The sequence below is a fragment of the Aedes aegypti genome, chromosome 1, assembly GCF_002204515.2.
Source record: "Aedes aegypti strain LVP_AGWG chromosome 1, AaegL5.0 Primary Assembly, whole genome shotgun sequence".
Classification (NCBI taxonomy): domain Eukaryota; kingdom Metazoa; phylum Arthropoda; class Insecta; order Diptera; family Culicidae; genus Aedes; species Aedes aegypti.
In genome coordinates this window covers 137,039,493-137,066,622 of record NC_035107.1, presented here as the reverse complement: position 1 = coordinate 137,066,622, position 27,130 = coordinate 137,039,493, and the positions used below count along the sequence as shown (strand labels likewise).

Here is a 27,130-nt window from a genome sequence, read left to right as displayed (position 1 = left end):
TTCCAACTCCAACTACGAGGAAAGAAGTACAGCGTTTTCTCGGTGTCTGCAATTGGTACCGACGCTTTATCGCCGGATTCTCGCAACTGGCGGCTCCGTTAACGAACCTGACGTCAGGCAAGACCAAGTTCCGCTGGAATCCGATCGCCGAAGAAGCGTTCCTCAAACTAAAAGCAGCCCTAGTTTCGGCGCCGGTGCTAGCGATGCCCGACTACAGCAAGCCATTCGCCATAGCGTGCGATGCCAGTGATACTGCAATTGGAGCGGTGCTAACGCAGGAGATTAACGACGAGGAGCACCCAATCAGCTATTTCTCGCAGAAGCTGTCAGCGTCGGAAAGAAAGTACTCAGTCACGGAGCGAGAGTGTCTTGCGGTGATCCGAGCGATCGAGAAGTTTAGAGGATACGTAGAAGGAATCCGATTCGTCGTGCACTGCGATCATGCAGCGCTCAGCTACCTGAAGTCCATGAAGAACCCGACGGCGCTGATGAGTCGTTGGCTGCTACGTCTGAACGCGTTCGACTTTGAGATCCGGTACAGGAAGGGATCTATCAACGTTGTTCCAGATGCTCTCTCGAGAACGGTGGCTGAAGCGGTGTTCACGGTTGATCAGGTGCAAGATCCGTGGTACAAGCAGCTAATCGAAAGGGTAAAGAGCGAAGGAGATCAGTTCCCGGACTTTCGCATTGCAAACGATACGCTGTTCAAGAACTGCCGCTGCAAGGACGAAGTAGGAGCGGTCTATCACAAGTGGAAGCAATGCGTTCCGAAAGAGGAGAGACTTCAGTTGATCCGACGATTCCACGACGAGCCAGCAGCAGCGCATCTAGGCTTCTACAAAACCTGGCACAAGCTCCAAGCCCACTACTACTGGCCGCAAATGCAGCTGGAGATTAACGACTACGTGAGGAACTGTGCGACCTGTAAAGCGTGCAAAGCACCAGGGAAGAGAATGATGCCGCAGATGGGAAACCCGAAGCCGGCGAAGACTCCTTGGGAGATGATTTCGGTGGATTTTGTCGGTCCGCTTACACGTTCCAAACGAGGAAACACGGTGCTGTTAGTAGTAGTAGATTGGGTGAGCAAGTACGTGATCGTTAAGCCAATGCGCGCAGCGGATTCGCAGAAGATGGTTGAGTTCCTAGAAGAAGAAGTTTGTCTAAAGTTCTCTCGCCCACGGTTAATACTGTCTGACAACGGGAAGCAATTCGAATCGATGGTCTTCAAATCCTGGTTGGCGAAGCACAAGATCGGACATATGAAGACGGCTTTCTACTGTCCACAGGTCAACAACGCAGAACGCGTCAACCGCGTCGTAGTAACCTGTATTCGGGCGTTGCTGGACGGCGATCACCGAGAGTGGGACGAAAAGCTACCGGCAATCACGGCGGCGATAAACGCAGCTCGGCACGAGGCGACGGGTGTGAGTCCGCACGAAGCCAACTTTGGGCGAAACCTGTTGTTGCACACAGACCTCTACACACAGCAGGAGCTCAACACGCCAGAAGATCCGAAGGTAGCGCAGGACCTGAGACTCTCAGCAATTCGTCGAATCCAGAAGCTGATCATCGAGCGGATCAAGAACAGCCACCAGCGGGCGAAGCAGCGATACAACCTTCGCACAAGAACAGTAGCGTTCAAGGCAGGAGATTTGGTTTGGCGACGATCGTTCGTTCTCTCGTCAAAGGCGGATCAGATCAACAGCAAGCTAGAGCCGAAATTCGTTCCGGCGATCGTGAAGGAAATCCTCGGGGCGAACCTCTACGTGTTGGAAGATGTTCTAAGCGGCAAGAAAGGAAGATTCCACGCGAAGGACATCAAGGCAGACTAAGCGAATGTGTTCAAGCTATGCAAACAGGCGGTGCCTGTCAACGAGCAAGCAAAACGCTGAAGAAAACACCATCATTGGGCACAATTACAGCGACCAGGAGGGCAGAGAAGATCGATCCTGACTCTGCACTTCCGTTACATCGATTTGAAGACATCATCCACGGGGATCTTCGTTCCTAGAAGCGAGATTCCGGACCGGTCGAGCTATGTACCCAGGCGGTGCCTGTAGACCAACAACAGTAGCGATCAAAAACACCATTTTGGGAGCATCAACCACGAAGACTGAGTGAGACGAACCGCTGCAATATCACTCACCTCAGCAACACCGATTGTGAGTCGACAGCAAGGATTTCCGTTCATCCGAGCGAGGTTCCACAACGATAAAGCTATGTCCACAGGCAGTGCCTGTCAACCATGAGTACCAAGCTTCAAAAACACGTACCAAGCGGGAAAATGGCAAAAGTCAGGTGTGATGAGCAATAACTTCAATACGACTACCTCTCCACCTCGACAGATTCGTCAGCTTTGTTGTAGATCACGATCAACGCTAGAGACAGTACACGATTTGCGATCCCATCCTTCAGAAATCAGGACAGGCACAGTAGCAGGCAGGAGAAACAACAAGCGGTACCGAAATACTTCCATCGCGCCAGGAAGCGTACCGCGCGCCGTTCGCGAAGCGGGAGAAATCGCACCCTGTGTCTTTGGAAACGGGGAGCAGGGATCTCTGCAGTGCACCAGCTGGCTTTCGGATAGGAGGAGTGGAGAGTCGGAGATCGACGACCAACCATCGGTTCGACGCGGCTCAAAGCTTACGGCCACTATCAGGCGCGGCGAAATCGCATCTGGTATCACTGAGAGAGGAGGAGTCGAGGGAGATTGGGACCCTGAAAGCCATCGTGAGTAGGGAGGCTCCAAATACCAACAAGGAGAACGCAGCAAGACATCAGCCTACAGCGGGCGAGGGAGATTGGGACCCTGAAAGCCATCGTGAGTAGGGAGGCTCCAAATACCATTACAAGCACCTAGCAAATCGACGGCCTACAGCGGGCAAGGGAGACTGGGACCCTGAAAACCGTCGTGAGTAGGGAGGCTCCAGATACCAAAAACAGGACAATGAATCAAGCGTAGCGACATCCCGAGAAGCACCATCATCAAGCCATGTCGGCAGCATCATGCCAACCAGGAAGAGAAACACTCACATATAAACACACCTAGTGGTCAGGCCGTTAGCCGATCGTGACAAATCGAGCACATCATCAACAATACGACCACCCTCACTACACAGAGCTATGAGTGGCACCACTACGAAGAAACGAAACACGATCTCGGCAATCCAGCCAATCCACGACTGGAGCGGTGCACACGAACCCTCAAGTGTTTCCAGTCAATTCGAATGCGTGGCCAAGGGTTAAAGATCTGGGGGTCGTCATGGAATCTTCATCCCAACGGTAACGCGACCAGGGGCGCGGTAAAACCCTATTTCTCGGGCCCATGACGATTTAGTCGCGGAAATGCTTCTTTTCTCAGTATATCCGCACAAACCAAAACAAAACCATTTTTCCTTAGTCTGTAAATATAGCTTCTTAATGTTTAGTGTGCAATTAAGCCTATTCTAGTCAACACAATAGGCTAGAATCCAATTTGAATGATGATTTGCCGTAGGATTTGATGAAGCTGGACAAGGACTTTGGTCAGAGACGATTTGAGAGGTCGAAAAATCTGCCAGGCGCAGCTGGCGTAAAATTTGGTATAGATTAATATTATGTAATTAAGGCGATAGTGAAGATCTGATTTGGCAAGCAGCCGAGGCTTGCGTATGATGAAGTTTAGTAGAGTTAAGCACACGATGTAACTTGAGGTCTGCTCAAGAGCTTAGTTGACCGACTTGTCTCTGACCATCATCCTGGGAGGATGATTAAAGATTTGTTGGAATTTTTCATGAATTGTTTGATCACCAATTCATGAAAAATTCTTCCGCTACGGTAGAGTTGTGTTACGTTTTGTATGTTTAGCGATATTGTATCAGGAGAAAACTTTGACAACCAGTAAGATTATAACACAAAAACAGTAAGGCATTGCTCCGCCAGTCAAAGTTTAAGCACCACTGCGACAACCATCCGTCACCAGCCTGCCAAATAACATCAGCACAGCAAATCATTCTCAATACATAAGCGCACTCAAGTACATAAGGGAACGAAGACGAAACAACTCCACACCTAACAGCACGGATGGAAGAGCCGTAGGAGAAGAAGCGATCTCTACGGTGACGTTGCTCAGCATATGCGGGAGAGTGATTGTCCGAAGGCCGACACACACACACGCCAACCAAAGCCAGCACGATTGAGCTAGGGCGAGAAAGATTTTTCATCGTCGTTCCATTGTCAGTCCCCATGATGCGATCGGTCGGTTCGGTTTAATAAGCGGATTTTGCCACAAAAAGTTAGTGCCGTTTAAAGCCGGCGAAAGAAAACTTTTGCAGTTTTCCATAGTGAAAGGTTACATAGTTGTTACCGGCCGTGGCGGAAAACATCCGGACGCGAAAGGCGCCAGAGCTCATCATCGTCACGTGGCCATACGGTGAAAGGAACACAGTTCGAACGAAACGTGTAAATATCTGAGACATATAATGCACATAATTGGAGCGTGGTATATCATGGATGTTTACATGATATGTCATGTAAACTTTTATTACATATCATGTAATTCAACAGGATCCTGTGTGATTACGTGACATATAACAGATATTTACATGATTCCAGACATAAATTTACATGACGTCATGTTTACATCGCATAAATGGAGTTTAGATGACGTGTAATCTTCATTATTTTTAACTGTGAAGGATCACGGTTTTCGCGGCAAATATCGACGACCTAGAAGGCACGAAGAAGCATTTTAGAGTGGTGAGTCAAATTGTAGATTGACAACGAAGTGGGAGCTAATTTTGTACATCATTCAGGCCAACCGCTTCGAAACCGACGTGATTGTCCGATCACGAGATCATCGCTGGCATCAGGACGGGCACGCATTGTTCAACAATAAGAACGCCGCAAATCCATTGTCTGCTGACGCTACTGCTCGGATCGTGATTCCGACGGAAAGAAAGGGGGTAGGTACGCTACATTGTGTGGGCAAAATGGCCGACTAATCCGTTCCTGATTTAGGGACGATTTTGCATCCACCAATAGCGCATAGCCACTGCAAGAGCCGTAGGAGGACCTCGAAGCGAGCCAGGTTGGCTGTCGCTTCCCTCGAAGCACCCACACACGACGAGAAACCCCTTATTGGGTATGTGTAGCCGGCAATCAAGAACGAGCAGTCACTAACCGGCAGAACAACAGGGTTTTTTCGTTGCAGTTTCGTTCTTTGGCTCATCGAAGGAAGGCCCAGCGAGTCTACACTCAGGGGTTCCCAACACCGCGGTGGAGGATCGTCCGCAGCCACATCAGCATTTGACATTTGGCACATCGGAGGAAAAGCGGACTGTGACTCACGACCAGGGGTTCCCAACACAGTAGTGCAAGGTCGTCGGCGGTGAATGACCGTCGAGAGCTAGCCGCTTCAGCTGAGGTGGTGCAGGAGCACAGAGCGTGCGACGACGGCGAGCGCAGACCGTCAGAAAGGATGCGGAGGCTGGTGGAGCTAAAGGCGGCGGGAGCATAATGGCCGGTGCCGTGAGTACCAGCAATCTAGGATTAAGCCACTACATGTAAGAAGGGATAGAAGATAGGCCTCGAGGTCAAGTTTAGGTGTCAGGTAGTCATGATGGCACCCAATATATGCATTTAAAATGAATTACTCGTTTTGTGATTGAGTTGGAGCCCTTTGCCTTCAGTGTTTGTGCCGAATCCCCTTTTGATAATGGTAGTTCTGCTCTACCGGGTCGGGAACTTGCAACATCGACTAGCGATTGGAAACTCGGTACGTGGAACTGCAACCCTCTCAACTTCATTATAAGCATACGCATACTCTCCAATGTACTGAAGGTCCACGGTTTTGGAATCATAGCGTTGCAGGAAGTGTGTTGGAAGGAATCAATGGTGCGAACGTTTAGAGGTAGCCATACCATCTGCCAGAGCTGCGGCAACACACGAGAGGTGGGCAAAACTATTATAGTGCAGAGCGATATGCGAAGGCGCGTGATCGAGTGGTGGACGATCGATGAAAGAATGAGCAAGTTAAGAATCAAATGCCGGTTCTTTAACTTCAGCATAATTAACCTGCATAGCCCTCACTCCGGAAGCACTGATGAATTATGATGACAAGGACGCTTTTTGCGCGCAGCTCGAACGCGAGTACGACCGCTGCCCAAGCTACAACATCAAAATCATCATAGGAGATTTGATCGCTCAGGTTGGCCAGAGGGAACAGTTCAGACCGACGATTGAAAACTTCAGCGCCCACTGACTGACGAACGAGAACGGCCAACGACTAATAGATTTCGTCGCCTCCAAGAATATGGCCATTCTTAGCATCTATTTCCAGCACAGCCTCCCGTATCGGTACACCTGGACATCACCTCAACAGACAGAATCGCAAATTGACCACGTTTTGATCGATGGACGGCACTACTCCGACATAACCGATATCAGAACCTATCGTGGCGGTAACATTGACTCCGACCACTACCTGGTGATGGTGAAACTGCGGCCAAAACTATCCCTCATCAACGATGTACGGTACCGACGCCCACCACGTTACAATCTAGCGCGACTGAAACAAGCAGATGTCGCCAATGCGTACACGCAGCATATTGAGGCAGAGTTGCCCGATTAGGGCAAGCCCGATATGGAGGACAGTCAAAGCAGCCATTAACGACGCTGCCGAAAGCATTGTCGGATATGTGGAACGGGGATCAAGAAACGGTTGGTTCGACGAGGAGTGTCAGGAAGTTTTGGTAGAGACGTGGGCTGCTATGCTGCAGCGTAAAACGTGGAACGATACAGACTGAACCGGAAACAGCAAATCCGCCTATTCCAGGACAAACACCGCCGCCTGGAAGAATACTAAGAGATGGAGTGGCTGTTCCATTCTCGAGAAACGCGGAAGTTCTATCAGAAGCTCTACACATCCCGCCCAGGCGTCGTGCCGCGAGCTACAATGTGCTGGGATAAGGATGGGATCTTGACGGACGGACGCGTGGTGATCAAAAGGTGAAAGCAGCACTACGATAAACACCTGAATGGCGCAGAGAGCAAGCACAGAAGGTCACGACAGCCAAGTTGATGGCTACGTCAGCAAATCGGACAGTGGAAACCAACCAGCACCCACGATGGGGGAAGCTCAAAACCAACAAGGCCGCTGGCAATGGCGTACAGGTTGGTCGCTTGTCTGTATCGGCTGATAGTCAGAACCTGGGAGACGGAACAGCTACCGGAGGATTGGAAGCAAGGCGTCATATACCGTATCTACTAAAAGGGCGACAAACTGGAGTGTGAACATCGTCGTGCAATCACTATCCTAAACGCCGCCCACAAAGTGCTATTTCAGATTCTCTTCCGTCGTCTATAACCTATAGCAAACGAGTTCGTGGGAAAATATCAAGCTGGTTTCATCGACGGCCGCTCGACAACGGACCAGATCTTCTCCGTGTGGCAAATCCTCCAAAAATGCCGTTTCTACGCAACATCTGTTCATAGATTTCAAGGCGGCATACGACAGTATTGACCGTGTAGAGCTATGGAAGATCATGGACGTGAACAGCTTTCCCGGGAAACTCACAAGATTGATCAGAGCAACGATGGACGGGGACTACGACAGGGCGATGGACTTTCGTGCCTGTTGTTCAATATTGGCTTGAAGTTGTCATGCGGAAAGCCGGACTTAACAGTCGAGGCACGATTTTCACGAGATCCGGACCATTTGTTTGGAGAAAATTTGAAACGGTGGCACCCGCCTGAAACGCGAAGTAACAAGAGTCGGGCTAATGGAGAATGCGTCGAAAACAAAGTACATGCTGGTAGGCGGAACTGAGCGCGACAAGGCCCGCCTAGGAAGCAGTTTCACGATAGACGGGGATACCTTCGAGGTGGTGGACATGTTCGTCTACCTCGGATCTTTGCTGACAGCTGACAAACAATGTTAGTCGGGAAATACGAAGGCGCATCATCAGTGGAAGTCGTGCCTACTATGGGAAATTGCGGTCAAGAATGATTCACCCCCGCACCAAATGTACGATGTACAAAACGCTCATAAGACCGGTAGTCCTCTACGGGTATGAGACGTTGACTTTGCGCGAGGAACGCCAAGTGCTAAGGATGATCTTCGGCGGCGTGCAGGAGAACGGTGTGTGGCGGCGAAGAATGAACCACGAATTCGCTCAGCTCTACGGCGAACCCAGTATCCAAAAGGTGGTTAAAGCTGGAAAGATACGCACGGCAGGGCGTATAAGACAACAGCACTGTAAAGATGGTGTTCGCTACGTATCCGGTTGGAAAAAAAAATGCGTGGGACGCAGCAAGCTAGGTGGATTGACCCATTGCACCAGGACCTGGAGAGCGAGGATGGAGAGAAGCGGTCATGAATCGAGTGAATTGGCGAAATATTGTTAGCGAGGTAGCATAACACAATAAGAACAATTTCTGCACCATTATTATAGATAGGGCTTCAAACTTCGGAAGCATGTTCCAACATGGAACGCACAATTTTAAACATTAGATATTCTTGGCAATTTTAAAGGTGAATCCCAAAGTCGTTGACGCTTCACTGATAGCACAGACGAACAGACGTCACACTCTTATCATTGCCTATCGACCACCTTTAAATTTGTAAGGTTCACCACAATTCTATTCAGCGAGCACCAGCTGGTAAAACGATCGAGTTGCTGTTGCAGGCAAGCTTGGTAATACTCCTCAGCCTTCAGAGTTCGGTGACATATATTCTAGAGCAGTGTGCTGCCTTTGCCTCTTTGCGAGGGAGCGAAACAAAAAATGCTCAGCAGAGAGGCAACGAAACATGAGCGAAGATGATGCAGCACAAAACACAACAGAGTAAAATTCCATCAAAACAGAGTGCCATCACAACTCCCTGAGGACTGTCTTGTTCGGGCGGGACACTTAAGAGTTCTTTTGAAGCGTGAGTAAAGGTTAGCATCGCAACATGAGAGAGAAAGTACCAGCAAAAATACTCGTATTTTTACGTGAGAGTGATGAATGGATCATTAAAATAACCAAAACGGCCGCTATGGGAAGCATAGATAGCGCCACCGTAGCCTTGTGTGTTTGACAGAACAGCCATGCTGTCACAATGTTAAATCCCATATACAGTGGCGCCTTTGTTTTGATGCGGTGAGCACTGACAAAAATTACCTTCAATGATCCATTGCTTGAAGATCTGTGTCCTAAATTTTGAGTTCAGCTTTTGCTCCTCAAAAAAATAAAAAAAAAATGGCAAAATCGCCTCATCTTTGCATTGCAGAGGAGTTTTTATGAAGCCTGATTGCAGGTATAAACATTCGACGTTTGAGCATAACCGTAAACATATTTTCAGGTCATCTGCATACGATAACGAGAATAACGTCGTCAAAATAAAGCAGAATTGTCACGAAAGTGCAGATAACTTTAGTTTGAGCTTGATTGGCCGCCCATGGTTGCCCATGGTCCAGTATCGCAAGATCAGCTGTACTTACACAAGGAACTAACCAGACGGCTACTTTGGACTAACAGGCATCCTCAGTGTGTAAATGCTGATGATATTCTATTTTAATAAACAATGGCGCCTGCCACGTCAGAATGCAGACCAATGAGCAGAAGGAAGTGGGGTCCGACTGCATCTACACCAATTCAAGCGAAGTGTATAGGAATGACAGAGAGATTTGCTTTTTGATTAGTAGATTGCCTATGTATCAGGCGTAAGGAAAGGCGTGTTATAATGATGGAATATTGGACGCGTAGGCAAACAGTTCTTGTCCATCTCTGGTTCTAGCGATGGCTATTAACGAAGAGTTTCAAGGGCGATCGATAAAATTAGAAGATAAATGCAAGTGAAAGATACAAATACAATGTACGAGGAAAGGAACGCGCCGGGTATAGAACCCATGACCTTCTGCTTATGAAGCAGAATCGGTAGTTATTAGACCACCAACCTCATCTTCATGGCGAAGTGCAGATAGAAGACAAAACGGGGAGGAAGTGAACGAACCATGAATTTCATGAGCTACTTGGAGAACTAACTATTGTTCAAACCGTAATATTGGAAGATTACGGTGGGCCGGGCATAATGGTGAATGCCGGATAACAATCCGGTGAAATTGGTTCTTGAAAACATCTTGAACGGCTCAACGGGTGCCCAGCGAGCAAGATGGGTCGATCGACAGACACGTATTGAGCCCTTAGCATGATCGATAGGGTAAGAAGAATTACAATAGTTCTGCATCTCACATGCGTGAGAAAGTAATTATAAAAGAAAAGCCATGTAAAGATGCCAGAATATGTGCTTGGATTCAAGAAAACACTCACGTGACAGCTCCGGGTGAACAGTTCCAAAGAAATTTCTGCCTTTGAAGCAGAATATCTGCCACCGATGGTCGCTCATTCGCTTGATCTGCTCTGCTTGACGAATTGGGCCCACCAAACAAGTCCACTCCGCCGCCCAAATTAGTTTCTCCCGGTAATCTACCAAGCTGTCCCTTCTGGTAGTTTCCGAACGTGTACACGATCCCTTTGGTCGTTAGAATAACCGTATGATTACTTCCGGCAGCCACTTGGCTTACCATGTGCGGTATCTTGACCAGGTGAGCTCCGGAGATGGGTTGCAAATCACCGGTTCCCAGTTGCCCGTATTGATTGCTACCGAAGGTGAATACCTCTCCGGACAACGTCAGCACCACAGTGTGATGGAGGCCGCAACTAATTTGAACGATTGGGCTTTTCGTAGCCAGTTCAACTCTTTGAGGCGGAACGGGAACCACACGAGGAGTATCGGCGTCGGAGAACTGATTTCCTTCTTCGCCATGCCTGAGGTTCTCGTATCTCCGCTGTAAAATTTCCTTCACCTTTTCCGCGTTGGTCTGAACTTCAGCATTGTTTTCTGAGGATCAAAGTAGCACATGGTATCAAATGTTGGCTATCAGTTGGAATACTCTATTAACTTACCGAAAGGCAAAGATCCGCTTTCTTGTGATGCCACACACGTACTACAACTGCCGCATTTTGAGCATCCAGCGCTTCCATGACCACATGCACAAGGTCTGTAACAAAAAATGGATAACTTGTAAGATATCAGTTATGCAAAGTGAAGTACATCTCGTAGCTACTTACGTTCCAGGAATTCGTTCGTTTACGAAGGTTTTCTTGGTAGAAACACAAGCAGTGTTGTAACCAGTACACTCCCGACAAACATTACAAATCTACAAGAAACATTATAAATATCATGCTAAGCCTGTACCGATTTGAAGTCTATCCTACCCTGCATTTCCCGTCAACGATGGTGTGTTCATCTATGGGGCACATTGGCTTGAATGTAGGCAGCTTTGGTTTTGGATCGAAAGTATCGTCTGCAAAAAGAAACACATCAAAAGCTTGATAAAATTATCAAAACCTCTTAACATTTTTACCACTGCGGTCTTTGGTGAACTTTCTTCCACATTGACCCTTATTATTAAGGCCAAAAGTATACAGTTGTCCTTTAGCATCCAAAGCTACGCAGTGTGCTTTTCCCAGTCCAACTTTTACAATTGTCACTTCATTTAGCCCAGTGACAATGCCCGCTGAATCACAGTAGTTTGTATCTTTGCCGAACATGATCAGCTTGCCATCTTTAGTAACGAATGCGGATGTTCCTATAGGTAGAAAACTGTTAGATTTGGCGATGGTTTACTAATTATTATGTCTAACCATTGTTGCAGGATATGTGAGTGACAAAATATCCATCGATTCTACTGACTTTCTTTGGTTTGACCGCTTTAAGTTGTCGACGATTTTTTGATTGCTCGCCATCCTCTCCTCTACGGGCAGTTCCTAAACATAAATCTATTGTTAAATCAACACACATTTCACGAATATTCCTTATCTCACCAGCAAAGTAAACTGTTCCATCCTCATTCAAGAGCAGGGCGTGAACTCCATCGTGCCCAACAGCAACCTGAGTGAAGTTGGTTGTTTTCGAGATGATGATCTCGTTCAGTTTCAGACTAGGATTTTTCCCAACCGCCTTCAAACCAAGACTGGCTCCTTTTCCGTAGTAGTAAACCTTCCCGTTACTTCCCAGTACCAGTCCGAACTCTTTGCCGCACGAAATACCGTTCAGATTAACATCGTTGGGCAAGGCAGGAATGAAATTGTTGCACGAACTTTGAATTTTCTTCAATTGATTTTCGCTCAAAATTTCCTCTTCTGTGATAGAATATCCTAAGGTTTGGAATCCATTCTTTGCCAGCTTGAGACTGAGATCGAAGGCGAAGGAGTTTTTCGAGTAAAGCTGTTTTACCAATAAGTTGTCCTGAAAGTAGTTGAGGAAATACCAAACACGATTTAGTTTCATTGATCAAATGCTTTGAAGAAACAAAGGCACATTTTTTTGTAGTAATCATATAAATATCATTGTAATTACAATAAAACCGCGTTAACAGTTTCACGCTTACTATCCGCAGCTGTTCATCAAAACCTCTAGACTGAACCTTTACTCATACCTGCAGGATCAGAAGCGAGCACAATCTTTTCCAGCATTCTTACGATATGTCCCGCCTAACTTATTCTTCCAGCTTTGGCAACCTTCAGGGGTTTAGGTTTGCTGTGGAGTTTAGCGATCCCGTTATTCATCCTTCGCCACTACACACCGTTCTTGTGCAAACCGTCTAAGATCGTCGCTTGCAGCTTCTTCTCGAGCATAGTCCACGTTTCATGCTCGTAGAGGATTTCCTATCTTATAAGCTACACGGTACATTTTGTGAGGGATGAACCTTCTTTGACTGCAGGCTCTTCTGGAATCCATTGTACTACTTGTACTTTCACTATACTATATTGCACACTTCCACAGATGATGCGCCTTCGTATTTCACGGCCAGCGTTGTTGTTCGCCCGGATATATACCTACAGCAGGAATCCGATGTATATAATCTCACCCACCACCTCATGTTTCTTTTAGGATTTTCGCACTTCTAGCAAACCTAGATACTTTCACATAACCCGACTATCTGGGGAGCTAATGAGGTTTTAGCAACCAAATATGGTTCTCACTCAACGGTCTATTACGGATGCACGTCTTGAGGGTGGTACAGAGAAAAAAGGGGAACACGACTCTGTACTACGCCACATTTATTTGGCTTGGGCTTCAAGTCCGATGTCCCCCAGAACTACCTCATAGTATTACTTAAGGGGGTTGAGGGCTTGTTGATGCCTCAAGGAATTTTTGTAACCTCTATTCGTTCTGGTTGCGATTTGTTTCTAACACGTCACTAACATTTTGGAGGCCATGTGACGGGCTTTCCTTAGCCTAGTAGTTAGAGTCCGCGGTTACAAAGCAAATCCATGCTGAAGACGTCTGGGTTCGATTCCCGGTCGATCCAGGATCTTTTTCAATGGAAATTTTCTTGACTTCCCTGGGCATAGAGTATCATCGGTATACGAATGCGAAAATGGCAACTTTCGTATATAAAGCTCACAGTAAATAACTGTGGTAGTGCTCATCGAACACTTAGCTGAGAAGCAGGCTTTGTTCCAAAGGGGATGTAATGCCAAGAAGAAGAAGTGACTTTTTATGATAGATGCTCCTGTGCTTGTTGGTTCTCTGGACTCCACTGCGCTGCTCGTCTTGCTCTTCTTGCTGCCGAGGTCGATCTTGCAATTCCGGTTGAGGGGTGACTTCCGATAGACAAACGCCTCGACGACCCAAAGCCAGCGGTGCATCGTGGTCGATACTACTCAGCGTAGTTATCGACGGTAAAGCTAGCCTACTGCGATGGAGAGTTCCCCGACGGAGGAATATCTCCCGAAACCGGTAACGTTACTCGTTGCTCTTACTCCGTTGTTGGCCGGTAGTGTCGAAGTCGGCCCAGTGATTCCGGTTCACTGACATTCCGACGTACTAAGAATAGACCACGGCGGTGGATCTATCTTACTCCGACAAAGATTTCCTCGGCGGCGGAAGATCTTCCGAACCGGTGCTATCCGGGCATATGCTGAGCTCGGTCCTGCGATTCCGCTGGGGGGAAGCTTTCGGTTCACTGGCGTCCCGATGAACTTTTATCGGTGCTTTTTTGCGTTCTACTCAACTAGTCTCCGACGGTGAACTTAGTCTACTCAGAAGCTGGCCGGATAGATGCTGAGGTCGGTCCTGCCTTTATGGTGGAGGGAATCTTCCGGTTCACAGGCGCCCCAAAGACATTTTGCCGGTATTACGATCTACTCAACTAGTTCTCGACAGTGGAGGGGCAGATGCCGAAATCGGTCCTGCGATTCCGGAGGAAGGAAACTTCCGGTTTAAAGGCACCCCAACAACCATTTACCGGTGCTAATTCGCGGTCTACTCAACTAGTCCTCGACGGCGGACCTAGTCTGCTTCGACCGTTAACACGATGCTGGTCGGTTTGGTGTCGAAGTCCTGCAATTCCGGTGGAGGAAGACTTCCGGTTCGCAGGTGCCCCGACTACGATACTACGTGACGCTCGAACTACTCGGCCTATTCCCCGATGGAGAATCTAGCCTATTCCGATCGCGGCTCGAGGCCCTCTGGTTTTCTCCCCATTTTTGCAGTGACGACATGATTTGCGTTATCCTTCTATTCACCGCGTGCCATCTCACCAAAGATTCTACTCTGATCATCTTCCGTATGTATCTGACGTCTCTTCGTTGGTGGCACTCGATATCCTCCACTAAATTGATGCAAATGGGGATCATGCCGGTTATGACGCATACAGCATCTGACGATATCGTTCTATTCGCACTGTCATCAGCCGAAACACTCTGTTCAACGTTTCGCAGTTCCGCTTTGTTTCCAGTGCTTTGCCCCAAGCAGGAACTCCATACCTCAGTAGCGATGACGAAACATTAGCTAACAGACGCCCTGTACTGCTGCTTGGACCGCCTAAGTTTTGTATGATTCTCCCTTTAGCATTTCATTGCCTTCTCGGACTTTTCGCATGCGTAGTGAACGTGCCTGTTGAAATTCAGCCGATCGGCGATCATTACTGTTAGGTGCTTCAATACGCGCTTCGGTGCTATCACATATCTTACGACGTTGACCTCCATCTGCTGAAGCGCCTTACAGTTGCTGACAAGCATCACCTCTGTTTTGTGGTGAGCTTGACTGGTTTGACTCCGCTCATCCAGCCCTCGATTGGGTCAATTGTTTCCATCACCGACATCTCCACTTTTCCCAGCGTCTCGCCATTTACCGTTACTGACACATCATCTGCAAAACCAAAAATCTTTACGTTCCAGGGCAGCCGCAGTGTCAATACTCCATCATACATCCCGTTACAAACATTGAATTGCGAATGGAATCTTGAGGGACGCCCGCTGTCACTTGCATTGACTTCTGCCCTTCTTTTGTTTCGTACACCAATATTCTGCTCTGCCAGTAGCTCTTCAGGATCTTGATAGTCGGGGGGCCTGCACTATGTCTCGTAGGCCATTATTGGACTTTCAGCAATTTCAGTGCTACAGTTGTTATCCGACGTCACTAATGATTCTAGGTGTGAGGATTCGTCTAAAACCTCGAATTCACCGCCGTCGTAATCTGTTGTAACTTTACAAACGAACGTGACTCATAAGAGAGTTAGCATTCGCTCAACTTCGAAATCGTGAATAATTTATAACAGAAATGGTCACACGTAAGTGCAAAACTCGTATAAAAAGAATACTTACGCTGCCTGAAGACGTACAGATGCAACATATCGACTCGCCATCGGAAAACAGCAAACAATTGTTACCATCCTTCATCGATACCGATGTCTGTGTTTGTACTGAACCGGTTATTTGAAGAGTTTCGGTGTCAACTATTAGAAGGTTATCCATGTTCCGTTTCGTCAGTTTTTTGTAGAATAATTTGTTCTGAAAGAGAATCAACAGGTATTCAGCTATTTCCCACTACCTGACTTCATCGTTGCTTACATTGCAAAATCCTATCCACTCGTTGCGATCTTTGCCAAAGTCTTTGGCAATGCCGTAGATGAATCCCGGTACCGTCCCGTTGAAACCGGATCCAATTTTCACCAACGACTTAGCGATCAATATGTAAATGTATCTTCCATCGGAAGCGATACAGTTCGGATTGAAAACCTTCTCCACGAACATGTAATCCTTAATGGTAAACTGTTGGAAAATGAAATTTGATTATCCATGGCTAGTCACTTGTAAGAAAGCCCTTACGTAATCGATTAAACTATTTTGCGAAACCCCGTAAGCAAAGTAATCCGGAATGTTCATCTTGCCTAGTGCAACCGAGTGAACGCTACGTTGCAATTTGATGATACTGAGCGGCAGTTGAATCAACTGCCCCGAGAGTATCTTCGGTGACATTAGGATAGAGGTGATGGCCTTCAGGACTTTGCCGGTGTCCCCCTTGGCGATGCAGAGCGCCAACAGTGTCGAACAACTGATCGAAGACCAGTTGGCATCTTTTTGGCTATGAAGGCTAGCATTGGCAGGTGATTGGCTGTGCATAGTGGCTAGCTCGAGCAAAATATCGTACAGCGAGTTGAACAGCTTGTCCGGTTCATTGCGGAAACTTTCGGGATCTTGTCCTGAAATTACGGATATAGAAAAACGGGTAGGTAATGAATAATTACAATTGTATTATACTCGTATTTCGTTGTCTATGGGGTCACAGCTTAAATATTCCAAAGCGTCAAAAATTAGATGCGATGATACAACACAAGACACCTTACAACATGAAATGCTACATACTGAAAGGGTGACAGCCTACTCCAGGGTGGCCACCAAAATTTGATTTTGAAATTTCCCACTTTTTTCCCGGTATATTTTACATAATTTTCCCGGTTTTTAATCCATTCTTTCCTTTGATCCGTTTTCCAGGTTTTTAACCCGTATAGGCCTGAGTGAAAGAAAAATTATTAAAACTCTCATCGCTCAGCGAATGCTTGACGGATTTCAATTATTTTTTGTCAGTATACTCGTACACATCTGTTGTTTCTAAAAGTTGTCAAAGTATCTCGGTAATGTTCATGTGTCCGGAGTTATTGCGGTGGATCTCTGGGTCAGGTCGGGTGACAAGGGTTCTGTGCTCCTGGAGGTAGGCAAATTTCAAGTCACAGATAATTTCCAGAATCGGCTATAATGTGGCCACTATATCAAGGAGTTTTAAGAAAAACGCATCAGCGTAAACCTTCTGGTAATCGATTAAAATAAATAATTAAATAATTATGTTAATTGCATTTGATTGATCCTACAAATGACCATTTTCAGGTCCCCAGAATGCCTCAAATTTATGATAAAGTGCACAATTTGTATCTTAACATTTGTGTCAAGCTTATGGGAACGCACTTTAGAGAACTATAGTGGTTATCACGCCCCATGGTATGGGTGCTCTAGTGTAGATGTAGTTGTGAACCTTAGAGGAAAACAATATGCACTCTGTATCAAAAAACACCCACAATCCGGGTATACATTTTTCAAAGTGGGTAATATTTCCATACTCATTTTGATGAGTCTGGAAAGCGAGTGTAAGTTTCTTTGAGGAAAACAAAAACAAACTGTGTATGACGAGCGTATGCTAGTCTACGTGTGTTCAAATGACACTAAGCTCTATTATGTTCGATCTATACTTTTAAAAATATGAAACGGTTCAGTACCTTACAAATCTAAATCCGATTCTTCAGTTCAGTAAATCCGAGTGGCCGCATCTGCTACACTCGAAACGGTGCAAAACTATCAATTTAATGATTTATGCAAATTAAAATAATTGCCATTGGAAATAAATAAAGATAACTTGGCATGTCCCAAAAAATCGCCTTTTTCTACCTGATTTGACCCAGTAACCCATTGTTTATCTATAGTTTCACTATTGGAACAATAAGTTGACTATGAGAATCATATTCTGAAAAATATGGCATACTATTTTCATCTGAATCGATTTATTTCGCGTTCGCGAACATCAATGGAGCTCTCGAGCTATCTATCATGGAAAAGAGTTGGGTAATTGTGCTAATAAAACAGATCCTTCTCTTGACACGACAGGGGTTTAATGTGAATGCTATTTGAACCATATTTAACAACAATAAGCTCTTCAAGCCAAATTTCGAATTTGCAAATTCAAGTTTTAAGATCTAGAGAACCTGACAACTGTTCGCGTTAAAAAAAAAGATGGATTGTGATGACAAAACGATCAAAATTTCAGCTCGGAGCTCTGATTGGTTCTCTAGACTCGTGCTCTTGAAATTTCTAGGTTTTCCTTTGGTTTATAATCGTCTTAAGTGTATAAAGCTGAATTTCAGATATTTTGGCCTACAAAACCCCCAGGTGTCTAAGTAAATCATCAAGGTATGGATAAAACAAGGCTACAAGGCTGTTGTGAAAGATCTTCTTCTTCTTCTTCTTTCTGGCGTTACGTCCCCACTGGGACAGAGCCTGCTTCTCAGCTTAGTGTTCTTATGAGCACTTCCACAGTTATTTACTGAGAGCTTACTATGCCAATGACCATTTTTGCATGCGTATATCGTGTGGCAGATACGAAGATACTCTATGCCCTGGGAAGTCGAGAAAATTTCCAACCTGAAAAGATCCTCGACCGGTGGGACTCGAACCCACGACCCTCAGCTTGGTCTTGCTGAATAGCTGCGCGTTTACCGCTACGGCTATCTGGGCCCTGTGAAAGATATTGGTTCTAAATTGCGGATGTCTCATGGCAATGTCAGTAAACATAACTACTTTTTATAACTTATTATGGAGGTTGGTTTGAAGATTACAGCTTGACGCTGTTCGGTCTAAACGGCCCGAAGATCTCAAATTTTCGGTTTTTCGCGTCGGATTCAAATTCCCGTCTTTTTCCCGCTTTTCCCGTTTTTCCCGGTTCGGTGGCCACCCTGTTACTCTCATATCCCGCTGAACAAGAGCCATCTGGGTCCGTTTATTGTACCAATTGTCTCTTCACAATGCACAGTCAAATAAACCACATTTTTGACTTTATGAGTATAGATACCCTTCACCAACGTCATGTTCAAATTCAGTTCACCATTGAGAAACTGCTTTAGATCGGCAATACAGGGTCGCTTTGGAAGAACAGAAGTGTCTAGCACAATACAATTCTTTCTCGTCACCGGCATGATTGAAGCGAAAAAAAGAGCACAAAAAATCGAACGCGTGTTGTACGGTTGGGAGATGGATAGCAACTGTGAGAGGAACCTTGTTTGTATACCTTGTTGACGGGGGGACGCCATTTGGTATAAAAAAATTTGGCATAACGGTCGTTTGGCATACTAGTCATTTGGCATAATGGACGTTTGGCATAATCATTAAAAACTGAGTTGCTATGCTTTTGGCATTACCATTGCTAACATTCTCATATGTGATTTTCCCTTCTTTTGGTCATAGGCTGTTCTTTCGCATTACGTTGTAAAACTAGTGGTTTGCATTGTGACTTCTAACATTTTTATTGACAATTTTGTCTTCTTTCCTACGTTGGCATTATAACTACTAACATTTTCATCGACGATTTTCCCTTCTTTTGATCACCAGATCTTCTTTTAAGTAGCACTATTTAAATTTCTAATTTCTTTTCTTTTATGCCAAACGTCCATTATGCCAAATGACCATTATGCGAAATGACATTTATGCCAAACGACTTTATGCCAAATGGCTTTATGCCAAACGGGGTAGCCCCCTTGTTGACGCGTATCCTGTCCCAGCGAGGCGATCAGCAGCTGTGTTTCCAGGTACACCACAATATCCAGGCCACGCAAAGGTGGGGCAATCCGTAGAATACCTTGAAGCCATTGATAGGCGGGAGACTCGGACTGAAGAGCTGATACTACACTAGATGGAACAACGTTTCTCTCTTGACTTAGGCTTCTCGAAACGTTCATTCCAGAGATGCCGATTCCCACGCCACGCGGTTCGTTACGAAGCCATCAGTGTACGGGATCGGTGACTAATTTATCCTGTAACTGTGTTGATACCGGTGCGAGGTTTATTTTGCCGCTCAGTGCGTTCACTCGGTTCCAAAGTTCCGCGGAAGTTTGTGAGACGTTCGTACCTTCCAGAAACTTCCCAACTAGTGCGTTCAGCATTCCTGATAATTTGTGTACACTGGATGTGTAGATTTGATAGCGATTAAGCATGCTTTCTTCCTCAGGGTTGTCTTGTGGCACCCGTTTTGCAGCACGAAGCGCTTCTAGCCTTCACAGCTTTTCGCGTGTCATCCGTCCACCAATGAAATGCTTTTCGTCCGAACTTATTGCTCGATATAGGAACTGCAGCTTCAGCTGCTTTGCGGAGTTCGTTAAAGTCCGGGATATTGGTTGGAAAATCAGCCCGAAGTGCTTTAGGAACAGAAGCATTCTGTATCTCCTAGTTAGCACGTTCATACAACCATCTACGACGACAAGTAACGATCGAAGAGCAGATATGGTGATCTGGATCTGATGATGATCACTTCCGTGAAGATCAGGAATGGTGTGCCACTGCGGTGACGTTGGTAACGCTCGAGTAGTAACCGTTGTAGAAAGTGTCGGAACCATCGTTGAGTATTACTAAGTCGAGTTCTTCTAAAAGATCTAGGAGAGTAGTCCCTCTGGGGTCTGCACGATTTGATCCCCAAGCAGAGTGATGAGCGTTCCTATCCCCTAGGGAAATCACGGGCCCGGGAGCGGATTTGGACTTGTCCGTGGAAATTCGGGAGCAGCAGATCAATCGGACGTGAGGTGATCGAAAGGTGGAATCAACTTTATGATGAACAGCTGAATGGTGAAGTATGTCATTCAATAGCTTGAAGACAAAAAAGTCGCTGGCAAATATCGGTGCTGATCTAGGCCTGGAAAGTTTGGCCACTTTTCTGCACCAGATGGTAAGGCTTCGAATCTGAAGGACGAAGCAGATACTGAAGTAATTTTACCAATGCGCCATCAATTCCCCAAGAAATTTCTTCAAAATTTTTGTTCAAGGGACCTTTAAGAATATCTAAAGATGATTCCAAAAATTGTTCCTGTTTGTTTAATGAGGTTCTCAGTTTTCAAGAATGTATCCATTAACTCTTCCCCTAAAGGGATACAGATTTTTTTATCTTTATTAATGTGAATTTTAACACAAAAAGTCTAGTTCTCTACTCGAGATGCTGAGAATGCTGAATTCTTTTACGAATTGTTGCACAAATTTTCGTTTGATTACTGAAGATATTATTTTGTTACTAGCTTAGCTTAGCTTAGCTTAGACTGACTACACATATCAATGGTTGCTATTCCGCGATTGATCAGTGAAAATTCACAAAGAATCAACTAGAAGTTCAGCTGGGATTGACCATAATCTTCTTCAGTGTGCATAATTCAGTGCCTCTATTCATACATGATCAATAACGGCCACGTCCTTGCAGTCAGGTGGGATTGAGGGAAGGAATGTTAGTGTGTAACCTTTGCTATTTGGAGACCGTGTTTTCCTCTGCATCTCCACAGAGGCTACTGGGAGGGATGGTTGTTAATGGGATCCTCCCCATGTTGGGTCACAGGATTTACTTTTGATAAGCGATTAGACCATGATAAACGATTATTTGTGAGATATAAACATGCTTAGGAATATAATATTTTCAATTGACATGGAAAATTTCCAAATAGGAGTAAATAATGTCGTTACTTGAAGTGACGAACCATTCAAAGTTTGTTGAACAAATAGCTAAAAGCAATATTCCTACATCGATCGATTGGCTGGACCATCACATAATATTCTTATGCCGACACTTACAGTGACGAACCATTCAAAGTGTTTTGCAAGTCTATACTTTTGTTGTAACGATTAAATGTGCGGTCATATATATTTTATAGATTTAGAAAAAAGCATGAAACGAGCTCACCAATTGATCCTTCATCCTTGATTGAGCAGCCACAATTTTCAGTTTTATTTGAAGCATACATACTAGACCTATTCATATTTTCAAAAATGTCTGGAAACTCCCCAGTCAACCAATACTTTGATTTTTCATTGCGAAATGAACTTCTGGCCAAAATTTCACTAAATTTAGAGTAAATTTAGTTGTACTTCAAATCAATTATGTGTTTTTGGGCTATTTTCGAGCTTTAAAAAATCATAACTATCGAACGAAACATCAAAATTTATTTCGGGAATTGTTTTTACTGAACAGCATGCCTGCATGAAAATTTCGGATTTTTAATTTCCAGACATGATGACAATGCATATCTAAAAGTCAATCGCGTTCAAAGTAACCATTTATCTTACGAAAATGAATTGTAAAATATAGGTAATTATGAAGCACATTTGTAAATCCACTGTGGGTGAGCCAAGAGCACCACCGTGAGCTTCAATGAATACAAAAAATGAACACGTTAGCACTGTCTTTTCTCAGTCGATGATAATGATTGTTTTCAAATCGTTCTAAATGATCAGTGAAATGCGATCAAAACAATCATCACTCGGAAAGAAAAAGCAATGCTAACTTGTTCAATTCATTCGTTTCCGGTACATGTGTCATGCATGATTTAACTATCATCAGGTTGCGATGCGGTGCTCGATCTTTGGGCAATTTATTGTAATTTATTGCCTTTAGCAACATGTAATCTGTTGATGGTCAATGAATTCATAAATGTATTATGTTTGATTCCCGTTGACTAGGGCCTGAAAAAGAACACCAATGCATGTTTTATATGCCATGTATATTAAGAAAACTGTAATTTCTGGGTACTGCGGAGTACAATTTTGGATCAAACAATGTTAAAACTCAATTTAATCTTGTTAGCGTGTTCGACAAACTTTAACAGAATAGAATTAGCTTTCAAATAGTGGTAATAGCAAGTGGTTTTGATTTTCCACATGCTAGTTATGATTTTTCAAACCTTGAAATAAGACCAAAAACACATTTTCAATTTGAAGCATACTGAAATCTTTATCAAATGACCTGAAAATTTGACCAGACATTGTTCTTAGCATGAGAATTCCGAATACTGCTTGACCGGTAGATTTCCAGACATTTTTTTAAATATGAACAGGTCTAATACATACTAACTGAGAAGTGCCATGGAATCGGAAGACCGCACACTACTAACGCGAATCTCTTTTCGCAGTCGCGCCACACGGACCGAAAACGATTGGTCTTGATTCCGTCGCTCGCCCTGCAAGAGCATGCCATGGAATCGGAAGACCACACACTACTCTACTGAAGATATTATTTTGTTACTATCCACGAATGAATCCACGCAAGTATTTTCTACAGGAATTGTTGAAAGTTTCCTTGACGTTTTCGGAAAGCTATATTGGACGAAATGAAGCTCTTGGTTTGATGTATCGATTCAGCTGCCTTATTAGAATCAAACAATCAAAACTGAGAACATATCTCGACCATAGGCATAGGCATTGATGACCTCCAATTCGTAGCTGCTACTTCGTGATTGACCGAAATAATCAAAATTGTACAGGGAATCAACAGATGCAGCTTGGGAGTAGCATACCATCTTCAATGTACAATTTCGAGAACTCCAAACTTAGTAACGTCAATAACGGCGTCAATTTAAAAAGTTATCTTTGAGCGCGTCGACATTTTTAATGTCGAACTATTCAAAAGTTGTTTTTAGTAATTATGACAAATAAATAAAATAATAGGTACGTGTATCTCTTTTTTATAAAACAGGAATAAGGGCTTCTGCCGACACTTGTGGCGAAGTATCCATAAATTGTATAACGATTAAATATATGTATTATTGCCACGATACAAATTTGTGTTATTACAAGCATCAAAAGAGCTCACTAGTTGGTAATCCATCCTCGATTGAGGCTATAATTTCAGCATCAAAGATAGTATATCTCCGATCATATACCGATGTGACCCAATAAGTATAACGTTGTACCTACCTTGAATTATATCATACAGAGATTTCAGTGCCTTGGTGCATATTCTGGGATGTTCCGTTCTCGTCTCCGATATGATTTCAAACAAACTTTCCAACCCTGCTCCAACGATCTACAAGTAAAGATACATTATAATTAACAGTTCGATCTTAGGGTCGACGACGAAGTCTAACCTTAGGAACGTTAAACGTTTGTAGTTCCTCGGGTTCGAAGTTATCTTCGAAATCGAATTCCGGAACTTCCGTATCTTTGAACGAGCCGACATCCTTGACCTTCTCTTTGCACGACAGGCAATTTTGTTCGTTATCATTTCCGGAGTTTTGATGGTAACAAAATGATTTGACCAGCTTACTCGATGATCCACCCGACAGATTCAGTCTGGCGTTCTTGGTTTCGGCCTCCAGTACAATCGATCGGATTGCATTGTAGATGGCGAACTTGGACGCATTGGGCGCGACTTCGATCCACGATGATAACGTTTCGCCGTCCTGTTGTATCATATTCAAATTAGTTTTCCCGCCAAAACACTTCCAATGCAACTTAAAATAACTGGCATCACTGCCAAAACCAAAACAATCGATCAAAAAGTCCAATGAACTTTCTCACCCTCTTACACCACCCCGTTTGACAGCACAAAAGGGGTGGTTGAAAATAAGAGGGTGAGAATTCAGTTTAAAAATGGCGGCCATTTTTGCAACAAAGTTAAAATTGGAAAAATACGTCTTACCAGAATTACCTGAATACCACGTTCCTTACGCTTAATTTTATCATCCTTACATTTCCTGAAGCGTTTTTAAATAGATGAAATGTGTGTTATGTCGCAAACATGCGGTTAATTATGAGATATTAGAATGAGATTGCATGGATGAAGGAAACCAGTCGTCCATTAAAGAAAATACCTGTTTGCGAGATTTTTAACGAAAATCTCATGAAAACTCTCACTATATCTACCAGCATCCAGTAGTTCCATCATGAAGAACACGCTGGAAATTCATTCAGTAACGAAAGCCCCAAAATATCATCACTTTTCTCAAATTTTCTACGCACGAAAATTTTCACCGTTGCGAAGTCCTAAGACTGTTTTCACACTTTTCCAGCTTCGTCGATCGAATCGATGAAATTTGAAAAATCGATACCGACGAAGCTGCACGGTACGTCAAAATCAGCTGGCCGGGAAAACAACAACAAACACTCTGATTGGTCGGTTGGATGTAAACAAATGCACGTTGCACAAGCGCAGAGGGTTGAAAAGCACGTGCGTTTTAAATTTGTCGCACCCCTGTTTCAAATGTAACACACATCGATACGTTACCGTCACTGTCAGTTTGACAGGTAATCGTATTGGCTGTAAGATGCTCAATCCAGTTGCGAATGCTAAAATTATATATGCGACGCTTGTAACAATATCGTAGTATAAACGCTACGTTGAAATTCAATTAGGCTCTGATTCTTCCGTTAAACGACGAAAGTTTACTACTTGCTTGCATCATAGTAGCCATCTACAAAGTTTGGATCGTTCGAAATGTATTGATTGCCGCTTCTTTCATAAACTTTTAAGTAGTTGCGACCTGAGAGAGACTCGCGAAGAGGAAAAATATCAACGTCATATGCAGCCCAGATTCCCCTCTCACGAAACGTCAAATGCAGCCCACCGTTTTTATGGCTGAAATAGTGAAAAGTATTGTGTTCAAAGTAAACTGTTATTAAAAACCTCAGTCGGCGGAGCAGTTTTTTCCAAAGTTGCTGATAAATCTAAGCAGAAGATTAATTATTTCTAATGTCTGCTACGTTTGCTGGCATGAAATTTCACTCAAATGGCTATTTATGATTCGATGTGATGCAAACTTAATCATTTTTTGCTGAGAGGTTCATGTGAGGATTTGAACAGCATGCGCATAATTGGTATGCGCATGCGCATAATTGGTATGCACAAAGTGGAATAAGAAAAAAACTCAGCAATCACAGAAAAAGAAGACCGTCTTCGCGAGTCTCGTCTCAGGTTGCGACTATCTACGAGCATTTTTAGAGGTACCGTAAAACGGGGTATCTTTGATAGTTTTTTCGAAGAAAACTTGAATATTTATGCATGCTGTTTCAAAGAATTATAATTTATTTTTTGAAAACAAATGCTGACATCCTAGCTATCGATTGCAATTAATAAATTGTCAAAAGATTTATTTTGAATTGATATATAATTTTTCACATATTCGAAAGTCGGTTTTCTGTTTTGGGGTTACTTTGATAATGGGGTATAAATTGAACAAAATTGAATGAACTACATAACTTTTATAGGTTCTCGATTCAAATGAAAACAGTTCTGACTTTAAGTGTCATACTAATATTCTTTAGTTTTGCATTCGTTTTGCTTAATCCGTTAACAGAAATTATGACATTTCGTTTAATATGTCCCATCAAAAATTAAAGATACCCCGATTTACGGTATTCAAGTTTATTGCAGTGAGAATTTATCACGCAATGCACAGTGAAACAAAATACCTATAAATGGATTGATGCGAATATCAGGAACGCAGATATCTTGAAGATTTGCCAAATGTGTAGATAAGAATTGCTATCGGGAACGCCACGGAAACTTGAAATCTCGATTTGACATTACTGGAAGATGTCATGTCTACCTATCTCATGTAATGGCTGCCGTAGGCGCAGAGGAGAGACTTCCCGGACTGTGGACTGATTAACATATTATTTTATTCTTAATTTGCAGGATATAAAAGAAGAGTGAATCTTTGACGCTATTTTTTTTAAGCCACAGGTTTAAGCCAATTTCTTCGAAATAGTTCAGTAATTTAGAAGAATACTTTGATCTATTCTTCATGTTTAATAAGACCAACTAATAGCAGCTACTTTCCTAACTCGTCTTCTCCATATGACTTGAGAGGATTGTTATTTTGACTGTACGACTGCTTGGATCCATCTAGCGTTGGGCGATTTTGAATCGATGTTCCGAAAATCGATGTTTGCTTTCCGATTAATCGATTTTTTGAATCGATGTTTGGAGCACCTAAAATCGGATGAATCGATTTTTTTCATTCGATTCTTTGATTCGATTCATTTTGTTGAAATCGTTGAATATTTTTTAACAAGTTTGTGAAAAAAAACTTTTTTGAATTAATCTTGAAGTAGTAAATCTAGTCGATTGATTTTCGAAACTGATTTGATTGGAAGATGTTGAAATCGATTGCAAATGCATTTGGTCTCATTTTAAGCTTCATAAATGTCAGTTTTCATCCGATTCGAATCGATTCGAAAACATCGATTCAAAGGATTCGATTAAATCGGTGAATCGATTCGGCAGTTCAAATGTGAATCGATTCAGTAA

The 27,130-nt window shown here is 44.0% G+C and overlaps 1 protein-coding gene and 1 long non-coding RNA gene across 2 annotated transcripts in view; one reads left to right on the top strand and one right to left on the bottom strand.

The window, feature by feature from the left end:
* LOC5564066 (E3 ubiquitin-protein ligase highwire) overlaps positions 1 to 24,901 on the bottom strand; it is a 156,762-nt gene extending 131,861 nt beyond the window's left edge. Inside the window, 13 exon segments of the mRNA XM_021848352.1 lie at positions 10,291 to 10,861; positions 10,927 to 11,021; positions 11,092 to 11,180; positions 11,239 to 11,612; positions 11,668 to 11,790; positions 11,848 to 12,271; positions 15,637 to 15,822; positions 15,883 to 16,083; positions 16,141 to 16,514; positions 23,797 to 23,905; positions 23,967 to 24,281; positions 24,521 to 24,575; positions 24,693 to 24,901. Coding sequence (XP_021704044.1) covers positions 10,291 to 10,861; positions 10,927 to 11,021; positions 11,092 to 11,180; positions 11,239 to 11,612; positions 11,668 to 11,790; positions 11,848 to 12,271; positions 15,637 to 15,822; positions 15,883 to 16,083; positions 16,141 to 16,514; positions 23,797 to 23,905; positions 23,967 to 24,281; positions 24,521 to 24,575; positions 24,693 to 24,766 — 2,990 coding nt within the window. The 5' untranslated portion in view covers positions 24,767 to 24,901.
* Positions 24,902 to 26,137: 1,236 nt separating this feature from the next.
* On the top strand, positions 26,138 to 26,630 carry LOC110674501. The gene is made up of 2 exons (XR_002498925.1): positions 26,138 to 26,415; positions 26,531 to 26,630. It is a non-coding gene; the product is annotated as an uncharacterized LOC110674501 (long non-coding RNA).
* Positions 26,631 to 27,130: the final 500 nt, after the last annotated feature.